At 39.2% G+C, this 15,007-nt stretch overlaps 1 protein-coding gene across 1 annotated transcript in view; it reads right to left on the bottom strand.

The window, feature by feature from the left end:
• Positions 1–326: 326 nt before the first annotated feature.
• Positions 327–15,007, bottom strand: part of JPH2 (junctophilin 2) — a 60,747-nt gene continuing 46,066 nt past the window's right edge. Inside the window, exons 4-6 of the mRNA XM_070941714.1 lie at positions 9,965–10,824; positions 7,301–7,398; positions 327–4,036 (exon numbers count right to left, since the gene is read on the bottom strand). Of these exons, the coding sequence (XP_070797815.1) occupies positions 7,318–7,398; positions 9,965–10,824 (941 nt within the window). The 3' untranslated portion in view covers positions 327–4,036; positions 7,301–7,317. The remainder of the gene's footprint in view (positions 4,037–7,300; positions 7,399–9,964; positions 10,825–15,007) is intronic.

Here is a 15,007-nt window from a genome sequence, read left to right as displayed (position 1 = left end):
ATTGTGAACCGGTAGTAAAGGTAAGTATAACCCACCCGTGACATACCCAACAATATCAAAACTTCTTGGGGATGATCCAAAAGATGTTTTAAAAACTGATATGGGTAAACTTTTAACATATGTTTAATGCATGCCCCATTTAAAGCCTTGTTGCTTAAAACAGTTTAGCTTTGGCTGGACTTTGTAGTTGAACATTTGATACACCGCTGGTTTGCTAAACATGTCAGATATGAAAATTTCCCATGCTTTCATCTAAAATAAATCAGAGCTAGTAATGTGAACAAAAGAACCTTTTATTATTGCACGTAATCCAGAAGAACAGCAAATAAAAGGTCCCGGATAGCATTGCACAAATTGTCTTTTTTTTTTTTTAATTTTTATTTTTAAAATGTGTGATTTCAAAAGGTATGTTTCTGGTGATGATACATCTGTCATTTTGAAAGCCCTGAACATTTTAAGAATATCAAACTATGTTTGAAGGCATGCAAATTGAGGTAAACCCGCTCCTGCTCACCCGAGGAAGCAAAGCTCCACAGGGCTTGTGCACACATTAGTCCCAATCCAGAAGCCCTTTCGGAGAGGTAAGAAGTAGGAGGCAGATCTCTTTCCTGTAGGATATTTCCATTCATCTTAAAAGAGGCCTCTTGTGCACGAATGGAAAAACTCACACCTGCAGGGACTTCCATATGAGGCTCTGGATTTTTTTTGTGTTATCTTGTTCAAGCTGATATTTGGAACAAGGAATAAAGAAGATCCTTTGAACAATCTTAAAAGTCAAGGTTCTCAGGACTGTAGGAAGAACTGGCACTGTTTGAGAGCCAAAAGGCCATATATAATTCATTCCCCCTCTATTAAATTACTTACATTTATTTCTTTGGTGAAGGATTGTCTTTTTAATGTAAACAAAGCAGTTGCTAGCGAATCAGGGGATACCAATGTATGCACAAGCACCAAGAAGCTCATTCTCTTTAAGGATATGTATATATAAACATACATGGCAAGGACAATCAAAAATGTTTTGCACTCCAAGTGAGAGCATTTCGCGCTGTAGTCATCAGCCATATTACACTTGAAAAGGACAAATTTCAAAATCAGTTTTGCAATTTGGCATGGAGATCCAGCTGTCTAAAGTAAAATAATTTAAAAAACAACAGCCTCTGGATGGATAGTCTGTGGACCTATATATGCCACAGATGGCAAATGTATTTACTTTATCCTTGTCATTACATTGCAGAGAACAAAGCATAACGAAGAAAATAACCACACAGTACTTCTGCAAAAGAGAATTCAGAGGTGGATGGGAATAACCCTAACCTTTTTCAAAAAGACTCAATTTTGCACTTCGTGATAAATAAAGGACATTGACATCTTTCAAAGAAAATCACTTTCCTTGTTGTAAAGCTGCTGGCATACTAAAACTGTACACCTAGAAAGCCAGGAAAGAGGTTGTCAGGTTTCAAAAGCAAGTAACAGCCTTGTTATGTTTAAGGGAATATATTTAGATGAAAAGGAAACGTAACAATAAAAGCCTCAAACTGCCTATATTGCTATTATTTCATGTTTGAAGGACAAGATAATCTTGCACAATTTTCTGAGCGGTGTTGCCATACCTCATTCGTTGTTAGAAATCTTGTTTTTTTCCTCCTTCAAAGCAGAGTATTTATTAAACAAGCTGTCAGGAACAGGACTCCTGTCTTCCAAGTTCATTTTCAGCAATTCATTTGTTGTAAGTCATCTGTTTTGAACCCATGGTTTACCTGCTGCACTTAAAATCCTGTCACCTTTTGGCACCTACAATTACAGTCTCTTATAGAGTAACCTATTAATTTTCCTCTCTATTTTACTTGTGCACATTTAACCCACAGCTGCAATTCCAAGGACTGTCACTATATATATAACAAATCATTGTCAGTTTTAAAGAAGGCACTTTTTAAAAATCTTTTTGGAAACAAAAATCCTTGTTCTCTCCCCCTCAAAGAAAGTTGGGAAAGAGAACATCCACACACTTTAAAGACAGATTCACGTACTGAAATTTCAATGACAAGCTATGTGTGCATCTGAATAATACAGAAAAGAACAGAGTGTAAAATGGATCTTGCCACAGGTCTAATTTTAGGGTGGGAAGGGGATAAACAAAGCTAGCAACAAAAATACTCAAGGCACTGTATAGTTATTAAATGAGCACAGATTTCATCTATCAACATTTATAGCAAGTCACATTAAAATGCAGCCTATAGTTAGTAAGCTAAAGAAGTTTCATGGTGTTTAATTGCTGCTAATCAGCATCGCAAAAAGAATTGCTTACAGTAAGACCAGATTTCAGCATCCTTGCGCTGAAATCCATAAAAGAAGATAGGATTTATTTTCATTTTTTAAAAATTGTGACTTTACTTATATCCTAGAATGGGATCTGCTATTCAGGAAAAAAGCTTCTCTCGTTTTAGAAGATAGATTTCTTAAATAGAATTAGGAGCAGGTGAAACCATTGATTCCAATTTTTCCTAACACTGTATTCATTTTGGTTTGTATGGGGAAACTATATCCAGAATTAATTAGAGAACATGTTGCCAATTGGTTGTCAAGATTGCTTGCCCATATTTCACTCTTGTCCCAGCTCTCCATCCACTCCCGTCTCGATCCTTGGCTTTGCTGGCTGATGCTCCATTGTGCTGCTAGCTCTATGATGTGTGCTGTTTATCCTGGAAGCTTTGTGATACTTATAGTTGGGAGAGTCTTCTTTTCTTTACAGGCTCCAACTTCTTTGGTTAATTTCTTTCAAGCTTTTGCTTTGAGAAGACATTAAATAGGACTAATCTCCAAAGAAAATAGCTCCAAGTATGACTGACAAAAACAACCGTTTAGGCTTATTACACAATATAGACAAGTTGGTATACCAACTCCTTGGAGTCTCTCAACTGCTACTGGCCCAGGACAAATGCTAAGGACATCTAAATGGAAACTTTTAGAAGCAAATAACAAGCTACTAGCCTGGCCCTCTCCCACCACTGTCAGCTAGCCAAATTAAAGCAAAGCTGTGTAATCGATGAAGAAATATGGGGAACGACACACCAAAGAGATAAAGGAAACTGCAAAAGCCTGCACATAGCCTGCTAAACATTTAGATATCTAAATTAGTTCCAACTGAGCCAGTTCATCATTATACGATGCTTTGTTCCACTTCTATATTAGCTACAAAAGTGGTTGACAAATTCTTCATATCCAAATCCTAAACTCAATTTGAGGTTGAAAAAGTTTGAGAAAGAAATTAATGTGTTGCTTTGCTAGTGGAGAGAAGCATCAAATTGGACAGTGGGGGAAAGGGAAAAATTGAATGCCCAAACACCTTGCCTCTCCTAATAGAGCTAAAAGAAAAAAAGAACAAAAAGCTACAGCTTCTAGAATGCAGAATATAGGATTGGGAAGGGAGGGAAGTGTCCCTTACAAGACAGGAAGAAGTTTTAAACCCTAGTTTCTAAACTTTTTCCTATTAATTCTATCTTTTTTGACTAAGACCATATTAGTGATTTTAGCAAACTGTTTTTCAGGGACTTGGATAATTGCTCAAAATACAACAAGGAGCATGCATGACTGCCCCCCACCCCCAGTCACCTTCAGCACATTCTTGGAGTTAATCGTGATTCAGAGCTGCAGCACAATTTAGAAATACGGGGATTGGAAGGTTTGTACCACTAAGTCTGATGCTTTCACAGTGAAATTCAAAGAAAAGACTTTTTAGTTTGTGTTTTCATTCCACAATTAAGATGAATCCTTGTTTCTTCAACAAGTGGCAGTGTAGTTCATCAAAATTATCTTCAAAGCAACGCAGACTCAAAACAAAAGGAAGAATAAAAGAAGTTGTAAAATTTGAGATCTCTTCCTGCTATGGTTGGAGCAAAAGAGTTTGCCAGAAGCATTGCGTAATTGTTCATGACCACAGTACACACACTGGGTGCTTCTATGCTTCTTCCTTTTAACATAGCTCTGAATAGCTGATGTTATCTCTGATCAGGATGGTTGCTTGGACCAGCATAAACTTCTGTGAAGATATAAAATTTAAAAAATTAGGAAGGTAACAGAATTCATAATTTTTAAAAAAATGTTTAACATTTGCGATACTACCCTAGGGAAAGGTGAACTGGAGAAAGTTCCATAAATAAGATAGGCTTTCCATAAGAATTAAAAACTAATAGCCAATATTCGGGTTTATTACCTGTGTTTTTAACAATCCCTATCCCTGGAAAATAAACAATATCGTTCCTATTCCATTCCCCATGCTTGTCTTTTATTTCCCACATTCTTACTTATTTTTGCCTGGTTAATAATTTGATGGTATCAGCAGCCATCCTGTGGCAGAAAATAGAACAGATCATGCAAAAACAGAGGACTGTATCAGTTGTTACTCTGCAGTTTCAATAAAATGCAATGTTTGTATGACTCCCATACTAATCCACAGAATAAATTTGCCTGAATAGCACACACTGAATAGGAATTGTTTGGGAGAAGCTCTCAGCAAGGGGGAATGACAATACCAATATATGACTTGGCTTTGATTTTTCAAACCTTTCTCTCTTCTCTCATTCATTTTTATTTCTATTTAACTTATTTTTTAAAAAAACATGATGGCCTGAGGACAATTCCATCACGTTCAATTAAGGTAAAGGTTCCCCCGCACATGCATGCTAGTCGTTTCCGGCTCTAGGGCCAGTGCTCATCTCCGTTTCTAAGCCGAAGAGCCAGCACTGTCCGAAGACGTCTCTGTGGTCATGTGGCCAGCATGACTAAATGCCAAAGGCACATGGAAGGCTGTTACCTTCCCACCAAAGTAGTCCCTATTTTTTATGTGCTTTCGAACTGTTAGGGTGGCAGAAGCTGGGACACATAACAAGAGCTCACTCTGTTACGTGGCGCTAGGGATTCGAACTGCTGAACTGCCAACCTTCTGATCGACCAGCTCAACGTCTTAGCCACTGAATATTGTTAAAAACAAACACCCCATGTTTCCTGTCTGACTGAAGTCAAATGATACAAACTGTGTCCGACTTTTCTTTTTGACTTTTTCTATAAATTCTGGAATGCTTATTGTACTAGTCTCCACAGACAGACACAATGAGCATAGGAGTCAGGTACGCAGAGGAAGGATCAGTCAGTGATGGAGGCCAGGAGCACAAGGAGGTAGCCTGATGGATGAGTAGAAGTATAGAGAATTGAGGAGGTGATGAAGGGGAAAGATTAAAAAAAAGAGGACATGCAAAACAAAAGTTAAAGAAGGAACAGAGAATAGAAAAGAAGAAAAATATGAAGGTAAAGGAGAATTTAAAAAGGAAAGTTATCAGGGGAGGACAGAAATGTAAAACAGTATAACTATGCTCTCTACATGGGGCTCCCCTTGAAGAGCACTCGGAGGCTCCAACTGGTCCAGAATGTGGCCGCGCGGGTGGTTATGGGCGCAACCCGTTGTGCCCATGTGACACCCCTCCTGCGCGAGCTGCACTGGCTCCCAGTGGTCTTCCGGGTGCGATTCAAGGTGTTGGTTACCACCTTTAAAGCGCTCCATGGCATAGGACCCGGGTACCTTCGAGACCGTCTTCTGCTACCAATAGCCTCCCACCGACCAGTCCGCTCCCACAGAGAGGGTCTCCTCAGGGTGCCATCAGCCAAGTTATGTCGGCTGGCGACACCAAGGGGGAGGGCCTTCTCTGTGGGAGCCCCAGCCCTGTGGAATGAACTGCCCCCGGAAATACGCAAGATCTCCGACCTCCGGGTGTTTCGTTGCGCATTGAAGACCCTGTTGTTCCGCCAGGCCGGGCTATCGATTTAATAATTTAAATTGGGGTATTTTAAATTTTTGGGTTTTAAATCGGCCAAATTTATTTAATTATTTTAATTTTTAATTATTGTTGTGTCTTGTGTTTTTAAATTGGCTGTACACCGCCCTGAGTCCTTCGGGAGAAGGGCGGTATAGAAATAAAATTATTATTATTATTATTATTATAACGAATGATAGAGAGGTAATATTCAGAGAAATTAAAATGGATGAACAGGACTCAAATGGAGTACCGTATTTTTTGGACTATAAGACGCACCGGAGTATAAGACGCACCAAGATTTCGAAGAGATAAAGAAGAAGAAAAAAGTTTTTGCTCTCCCTGGCCCCCAGGAGTACTCTGCAGGCCTCCCAAACCCTCTGTGATTCCCGTTTTTGGGGAAAACGGGCCTGTTTTTTGCAAAAATGGGAGGCGTGGAGCGGGGTTTTGGGAGGCCAAAAATGGCTGTATTCGATATACAAGACGCATCAACATTTCCACCCTCTTTTAGGGGGGAAAAAGTGTGTCTTATACTCTGAAAAGTACAGTAATTAATAGACCTTGGAGAATCAAGTTGAGATAATTATTTCTCCTTTGATTTGCTGGTATGTTGTATTTTAACAAAATATTTATTTTAATTTTTAATATTGTTGTTACGTATGGCTTTTTTATGCTTTAAAATTACATGTCATGAAGCAACTAGAATTACTATGGCCCCTGTTTTTTTGCCTCATACAAATAAATACTCTACATTTATAGAAAATGCATAAAACAGAGCTCTGTGCATTTAAGAATTATTGTAAGCCCCCAGCTATTGCTTTGACACATGATGAGATGATCCAGGTTTTGAGTTTAAAAAATGACCGGTGTCACTGAATATGTTGATGACATTCTTCTTGGAAACTATCCTCGTTGACCTGAATGGAAGTTGAGGTTGAATAAACATGAAGATAATTGTACTGTATAGGCTAATAAATTCTTTTCTTTGCAATGCTTTTTATAACAATCAATATAACAATTAAAAATAAGCCACCCAGAGTCATTTGACAGTGAGATGGGTGGCATATAAATTTAATAAATAAGTAAACAAACAGATAAATAACAAAAAAATAAATTAAATAAGAAATGAGAGTTCTGCCCAGAATAAGTAACTAAATAGTAATGGTACTCATATATAAAAGACCGCATTAGCTATACCAGCCAAAGGAAGGGAGGGCAATAAAAAATACTACACTTTAAATCACAGCAAGAGTTTTGTATTTATTTAAAACATTTAAAGAGCCACCCATCTTATAAACAACCTTGGGCGGGTCTCAATAAATGTTGCCATTCTTCTTTATTTATGACACAAATTTATATGACTGCTCAATTCATATGTGGTTATTCCGGGCAGCTTACAACACTAAAAATCCATGAAACTCCTAACCACCATTACCACTGCCATCCCAGTAATCCCCTAAAACCTCTAACCCCCACCCCACCCAAGGTACTCTTACCTTGTTTCGGTATCTCATCATGTCAGAAAATGTACAAATAAGATAGACAGGCCAATGTTCAATAAAATGACCATGCAGATGATTATTGTGTTAGGTCCCTAAGAGGGAAAAATTCAAGAACATTATATTAAATATCTATAATGGTTTAAAACAAAGACTTGGACTGAAGATATCCTCAAAATATGAAACAATCATAATTTAAAAAATAGATTATCCATCTATATGCACAATGATTTTGCTGAATTATAACCCCCAAGCCTAGGAAGTATGTCCAGTTGTGACAGGTGCTGGGAGTTACAGTTCACCAATATATATATATATATATATTAATTTGATTTATATGCCGCCCTTCTCCGGAGACTCAGGGCGGCTTACAATGTGCTCAGCAATAGCCTTCATCCTTTTGTATATTTATACAAAGTCAGCTTATTGCCCCCACAACTGGGTCCTCAATTTACCTACCTTAGAAAGGATGGAAGGCTGAGTCAACTTTGAGCCTTGGCGAGATTCGAACCTGCAGTAATTGCAGGTCTTAATAACCAGGGTGCCTTAGACCACTGTACTACCAAGGCTATTTAGAGCAACACCCATTGCTGCCTACCCCACATACAGTAGAAGTATGGAGGCTATTGCTTAACGCATTGTAAGCCGCCCTGAATCTCCAGAGAAGGGCGGCATATAAATCGAACCAATAAATAAATAAATAAATAAATAAATAAATTATAAGAATAAGAACCCTATTAAATTATAATAATAATACCCTTCCTCTATAGCTGCAAGGATTACTTTTAATTTCAATTTTATATTAACTGTAACTTTTAATGATAATTCAACCAGAGATTATGAAGATTTCTGCTTTTCACTAATTTATTAAACTTACGAACCGCACACCATATTGTATGTTCATTTTTTGCACATCTAAAATAAAACTAGAAGCACTGGATCATGCAATTCTAGAATAAAGGGAAAGATGGGAAATCTCTCCCAGGAATTCCAGAGATATAAACCAGAGTATGAAGCAGGAAGAGAAGCAGTTTGGTATAATGATTGGCACCAAGCTAGAATCTGGGAATCCTAAAGCCAACTGGAAGTTTGAGGACCAGTCCGTCTCTCTTAGCTCTATGGAGCAGGCAATGGCAAACCACTTCCAAAATTTTGGCAAAAAACCCCTGCAGGGATTTGTCCAGGGACTTGCCAGGAATCAAGATGGACTTGAAGGGCACCCTTCTCTCCCCAAAAAAGGAATTAGGAAAGGATATCTCTAAAGAAGGAAATGGCAAATAACTTCCAAGAACACTCCATGGGCAGGTCTAAGAAATTGACTGGAATTTAATTTGACTCAAAGGAAATATTATACTGCTCCCAGCCACACAGAAAAGAATAGCACATTTATTAGACTATTTTAAACTGCCACCTACCACTTCTAACTCCTCTCTGGTGGACTTGTTAATACATGTACTGAACTGGAACATATTTAATTTAGTCTAAGTAGCCTGGGGAGTGTTTTTCCCATGTTGCTTACCCGGCTTTTAGGGGGAAAATTTGGTGTGATGTATGCTTAAATTACTGGAAGTAAGTTGCTACATAAACTTATTGCTATATAAACTTATGAACTTGATCAATACCTCCTAGCCCAAGTGCTCCTACATGATGGGATATATTTGGAAGAGGGAATATTATAAGTTGCTGAAGGATTATAAACTCCTGAACACCAGGATTCAAATATAAAAAAAAACATCCTCCTCCTCAGGGGTGGGTTCTAAATTTTTTTACTACCGGCTCTGTGGGCGTGGCTTATTTTGTGGGTGTGGCTTGGAGGTCATGTGACTAGATGGGCGTGGCTAGCTGGTCAGAATCATTTCTGGAAGGTCCTCGCACTTACGACCAGTCCTCGCACTTACGACCCGACTCTGTTTGCTTTTAACACTGATCAGCTGTAGGACAGCCCTTTGAAGCCCAGCGGCAAGAGTTTAAACAGTTTTTTTCCCTCTAGTCATCAGCTGGGACTCAGGAGGCAGCAATAGATTGGGGATGGGACCAAATAAAAGGTAAGAATAAGGTGGGTGGCTGGGGGGGAGGGCAGGGGGGAGAACCGGTTCGGTGACGTCATATCGTCACTGCTACCGGCTCGGCCGAACCGGACCAAGGAACCCACCACTGGTCCTCCCATTCATTGACCTTGGCTCCTTGGAAACACCACAACTAAATCTGAACCTGCAAAGATTTTCATAGGTAAATTTTCCAGGAAATCATAAATATAGTACTTTGGATACTTTTTCCTAGAAATCAGATGTTGTGCAGGAATTTGTTGTGGTGCAAACTGTTGTTAAACCCCATTCTCAGTTGCACTAGTTTCATGAAACTCAAGTCACACTGAAATATTGGACTTTCAAAACAATTTTTTTACCAAGATCAATTTATCGATTTACCAAGATCAACGTATCAATTTACCTAGGCAAGATGGGCGGCATATAGTTAATAAATAAATAAAGTGCAGTTTTCCAAAGAAGTACAAAATGTTCATGCACTGATCTATTTTCACAGAAATATTAACAGCAAGTGGAAAATTTAGAAAATGGCTATCATATTATTATTGCTTCTCTCTTCCTAATCAAACTTGCTAAATGAACAACTATCCCTGCTATGAAAACAAAACCAATTTACCTCTTCTTTCTCTACCACCTCTTTTGTGGCTGCTTCTGGTGGAGAAACTTTTTTCACCACAGTCTTGGGCTCAGTTTTAGCTACCATCTTGGCTTCAGGCTTGGTTTCACTCAGGGCTTCTACTTTCTCTTCTACTTTAGGCTCAGGTGGATGTTGTTTGGGCTCAAGCTTAGATTCTGTCTTGATTATTTTTTTCTCTTTGTGACCTGGTTCGTGTTGGGTGACAGGTGTACTTTCCCTTTTTTCTAATTTGTGATCCACTGCTTTCACATCAGATTCTGGCTCTGGGGACCTTGACTTGGTAGGAAATGTGAAGTCTGAGAATGGCTCTTCTTCATTATCCATTGGAGGAGTAACTGGAGAGGTCCGAACAGCATAACTGTGATACCCCTCAAATAATTTAACTTCACCTTCTTTCTGTATCCTTTCAAGAGGTTTGATCTCCATCCTATCAGTAGCAATCTTCATATGGCTAGGACGGCTGGGGCTCTGAGAAGCCGGTCTGCTGTTACTTCCTGACTTCTCCACTGGTGCCAGTAGAGCACTAGAAGATGTGTTGGGCCTACTTCCTGTATAATTCCCGTTCTTGGTATGATCTCCATTCCAGTTCCCAGGGCTGAGAAAACCATCTTTCTGAGAATCCTGCTTAGCACGCTTGGACTCAGGTGGTGTGCCAGATGGTGATGGAGTTGGAGCTGGACTCTCCTTAGGTTTCATAAACTCCTGTTCATCACCTTGGGGACTTTCTGGAGATGTTGCTGGAGATGTCTCTTCAACAGGGGGTGTTTCTTCTATATGCTCCACATTCTCCTCATTTTCCATGAGTTCCTGGAGTAGCCGCCTCTTCTGATATTCAGGGCCTAATAAGGAAAAGAAATTCTAAACGTTATCAAAAGATCATTTAATTTCTCTCTAGATCTATGCCACCTCTAGATCTATGAATGGGAAACCTCATCCCACCATGAAGTGGGTTACTTAAAGGAAGGCTGACTTGATCATTTTGTAATGCTGTGCCAAAGAGAAATGGGTAGATTAAGTCAACCTGCTTAAATAATGAGACATTATTTAAATTATTTTTATATCATTAATTTCATATAACCTGCTGGACACCAACAAACAATATAAAAAACCCATACAATCACAGGAAACAATGCCATCTCTAGAGAAAAAGCTCGGTATTGAAAATAACTTTTATATTTTACTTAGTATCGATCATGATCCAAGCTTCCTGTAACCCTGTCTAAACAAACAAACAAACATTTTCAATAATCTATGGAATAATCTCTTCTATGGAAGAGCTCAATCTTTATTGCTCTCAGCCCCAAACGTCCTCTCCTCCCCCAGCAAAAGAAAACAAATTTTAAAACAAAAAGCCCATAGCACAGTAGGAGAGCACTGTGCTGGAGAGAGGGAAAAGACAAGTTTTTAAAAAAGATGAAATCAATTAAAAAGTAAGACTCTGTTCCCTAATTTCTACTCAGCAAGCAATTGGTATGCCCAAATCTTACAATCAAGTCTCTATTAGATTTATTAATTGTTACAATGACTGCTTGGTAGTGGAGTGCTATCCTTTATCACAGGGATGTCAAACTCAAGGTGTGGGGGCTAGATCCAGCTTGCGGGGTGCTTAGATCTGGCCTGCGGGGCCGCCCTGGAAATAATGAAGGACCAGCCCGCTGTGCCTCTACCAAGGAAAACGGAGCTTGCGAGGGCCGCGCGCAGCCCTCCGGAGCTTCATTTTTTCTGGCAGAGGGTTGCAGGAGGCCGTCACAGCCGAAAACAGACCTCAGGAGCCTGTTTTCGCTGGCAGAGTGTTCGGGCCACCACAGGTGCCCCCCGACACAAGTGATATCATGCTGGCCATGCTCCCATACCCATGCCTCCGGTCCCCCTGAGGTCAAACACAACCCTGATGTGGCCCTCAATGAAATTGAGTTTGACACCCTTGCTTTATCAGAACCCTTTTCATTCCATTTCCTTATAGCAAATACTAGAATAGTAGAAGCCTAACGCTGCGGCCATCTAGTGATCATCCAGAGTTTTCAGCCCAAATGTGGTAGCCCTACTAATAAATAATCTCTGCCTAGCTGTTTATCTGCACATAGAGATACATCGCTTTTATATCTTCTCAGAGATATAACTTCTATATAAAGACTAGATGGGAAAAGGAATCAGTAGAGATTTGTCCTTAATGTAAAGTGAGCTGTCAGATGGTCGCATTGCTTACTAATAAGATCATCCACCTGTGACATCAAGATCTCGTTGGAAGCACTGGAAAAGTTGACCTGACTTAGTTAAAGAAGGTGACTTCTGGGTTCAGGTTGCACTCTGTCTTTATCTCACTGCATTCTATAGTATCTGCCTGCACCATTGCCATGGGTTACATTATTATTTATAGGTGAGGCAAAATCAGCCTGGTTTTCTCCACTGCTTCTATGTCCTTCCTCCACAACTTTGGACATGCTTTTAATGTGAACCAAGTAATTAGTTTTAATCAGCAAGATACGATTTATGAGTATAGCTAAGATGGCAGGACGTTTCTTATCTTGTTGTTAAACCAAGGTCAGAAAAATCTTCACACGTAACTTTTAAATCAGTCTGCATTACAAATGTAAATTCTACACCAGTTCAATCATCTTTTGTGTGTGCATTTCTTCCAACATTCAGTCACCATTAAGTCACATTTATAACTGACAAAGTTAAAGTATCAGAGATTGAATAATAATTTTACATCTATTTTACAATTTACATCTAATATGCTTTCAGTTTTATAAATTACAGTTGAATATGAATTATGATTCAGAAAAGCTTTCTATCCTAGTTCTCAATGACACAGATTATATAAAATCCCTGCATGAACTGGTATAAATAATAGAAAATGTAACTTTTGTTTGGGTACAATATCTTCCCCTGAAATTCCACTTCAATTGCAACAGTATATATTTTATTTATGTCAATAAATAAGTACTATCAATTGAAAACTTTAGAACGGAATATTTGCATTTGGAGAACTTTTTCTCATCTAAGTAAACCAAGATATAAACAATCCAATATGTTAAAACTTAAAACAATGATTTAAATACACTATATAGTTACATTGGAACATTTAAACATAGCCAGATAAAACCCAAATATATGTTTAATAAATTACATTTTTATTTTTCAATTCATATGAAGAAAGAAGTAAAGTACCTACAACCTATTTTGTTGCCTTAACAAGTTGATATATGACTGCCTGAACATGGCCAAACCTGTAATTTTGCTTATTTGTATGAAGATAATTTATCTATCAATCTGGCCCATTGAAAATAGCAAACACTATTGTTATATAAATGTTGCACTATTATACCCCTTTTAAGAACTAAAACAAAAAAGAATATAAGTCCAAAAAAAATCAAAAGACAAAAAGATAAAAAATAATATATTAGAACTGCATCTCCCACCCCTCCCCAAAGTTTGCAGTAATGGCTAAAGCACCTACATTCCTATGTTCTTTCCCACTACTTGAAAAAACCCAGTGTTAATTATTATTCCCTGTCTACTATTAAGGGTAACACCCAGGGGTGAAATTCACTTACCTTCCCTACAGGTTCGCAAATGTCTGCGCGCCGCCCGCGAGTGCACACCATTATCTGAGCATGCGCAAAGCCTTCTGTGAATGCACAGAGGCTTAAAATGTCGCAAAAAAAGCAACGTCATGATGTCTGCGCGGGTGGGCAGAGCCTCCTGCAGCTGCCGCTACCAGTTCGGCCGAGCCAGATAGAACCAGCTGAATTTCACTGCTGGTAACACCTTTAGATTGTACTCCAATTAAAAATATGAAGGGAGGGAGGGAGGAAGAAAAGTTTCTTTCATGCAATGTTGTTCTACTATTTGCTAAATCTTTTCTACTTTTCTACTATTGTTTGAGAGAAAATGATATATTCTTCTTCTCCAATAGAAGAGCCGATAGGTTTTTTCCAAAAGGAATAATGACTAGACCCGTGATGGCGAACCTATGGCATGCGTGCCAGAGGTGGCACGCAGCGCCCTCTCTGTGGGCACGCGAGCTCTTACCGCAATTCAGCTCCGCCACACATGCGAACCCGTCTCCCGCTGGACAGCTGGACTTCGGGCCTCTGCTGTGCATGGGGGTGCGTACGCATGCACGGGGGAAGGGTACATATGTGGGGGTGGGGCCCATGCACAAGGGCTGCGCACGCATTGCATTTTGAGGGGTTGGATGCATGCACATACATTCGTACACATGCTTTGGGCACTCGTTCCAGAAAAGGTTAGCCATTACTGGACTAGACACTGTCATAAGTTTAAATTATTATTATTTATTTAAGTTTGTTATGGCTGCCTATTAAAGTAGAGTCTGGTAGTCTTACACAATCCAAAGTAGTAGATTTTTAACTGTAAAAACAGTTAAAAACATAAACAACCCAGACAAAAACCATAATGATAACAATAAAACCTGACAGGGACCCATCAACACACCTAAACCAGAGCCAGGTTTAAGGGTTTTCTGGAGCCCAAGGAAAGTGGTTGCCATTCATACTGTGTTTCCCTGAAAATAACCCCCCCCCCCGAAAGAAAATCATCCCCTGAAAATAAGCCCCCCCCAAAAGCCCTCCCCCTGAAAATAAGCCCTCCCTGAAAATATTTAAACACAGAGCTGGAAATCAGATAAGATGGCAATAGGAGCCCCATCTTGCTCCACGCGCCCCAAAATAATAAGACTTCTCCGAAAATAAGGCCAAGCACTTATTTCAGGGTTCAAAAAAATATAAGACGGGGTCTTATTTTTGGGGAAACATGGTATCTCTGAGGAGATCTTGTTTGAGAGGGTGGGGACTGACTTCCTTGGTCACACAAATGGCAGCATTTAATAGAGGGGACCTGGAGCATATCCACTCTGCCAAAATGCACCAGGTAGGCAGAAGCACTTTATGATAGGCAAATGTTAACAAGGCTACTATTTTCTTATGTATGGTGGAAATATTCACACTACACAATGTCTACAGCAGCACAGCACTAGCATTCAAAATAGATTCTGTT

Source organism: Pituophis catenifer, unplaced genomic scaffold (genome assembly GCF_029215685.1).
Source record: "Pituophis catenifer annectens isolate HBS135680 unplaced genomic scaffold, rPitCat1.0.hap2 SCAF_3, whole genome shotgun sequence".
Lineage (NCBI taxonomy): Eukaryota > Metazoa > Chordata > Lepidosauria > Squamata > Colubridae > Pituophis > Pituophis catenifer.
Note: the sequence above shows the minus strand (reverse complement) of the source record. Positions and strands in the feature narration are given on the sequence as shown.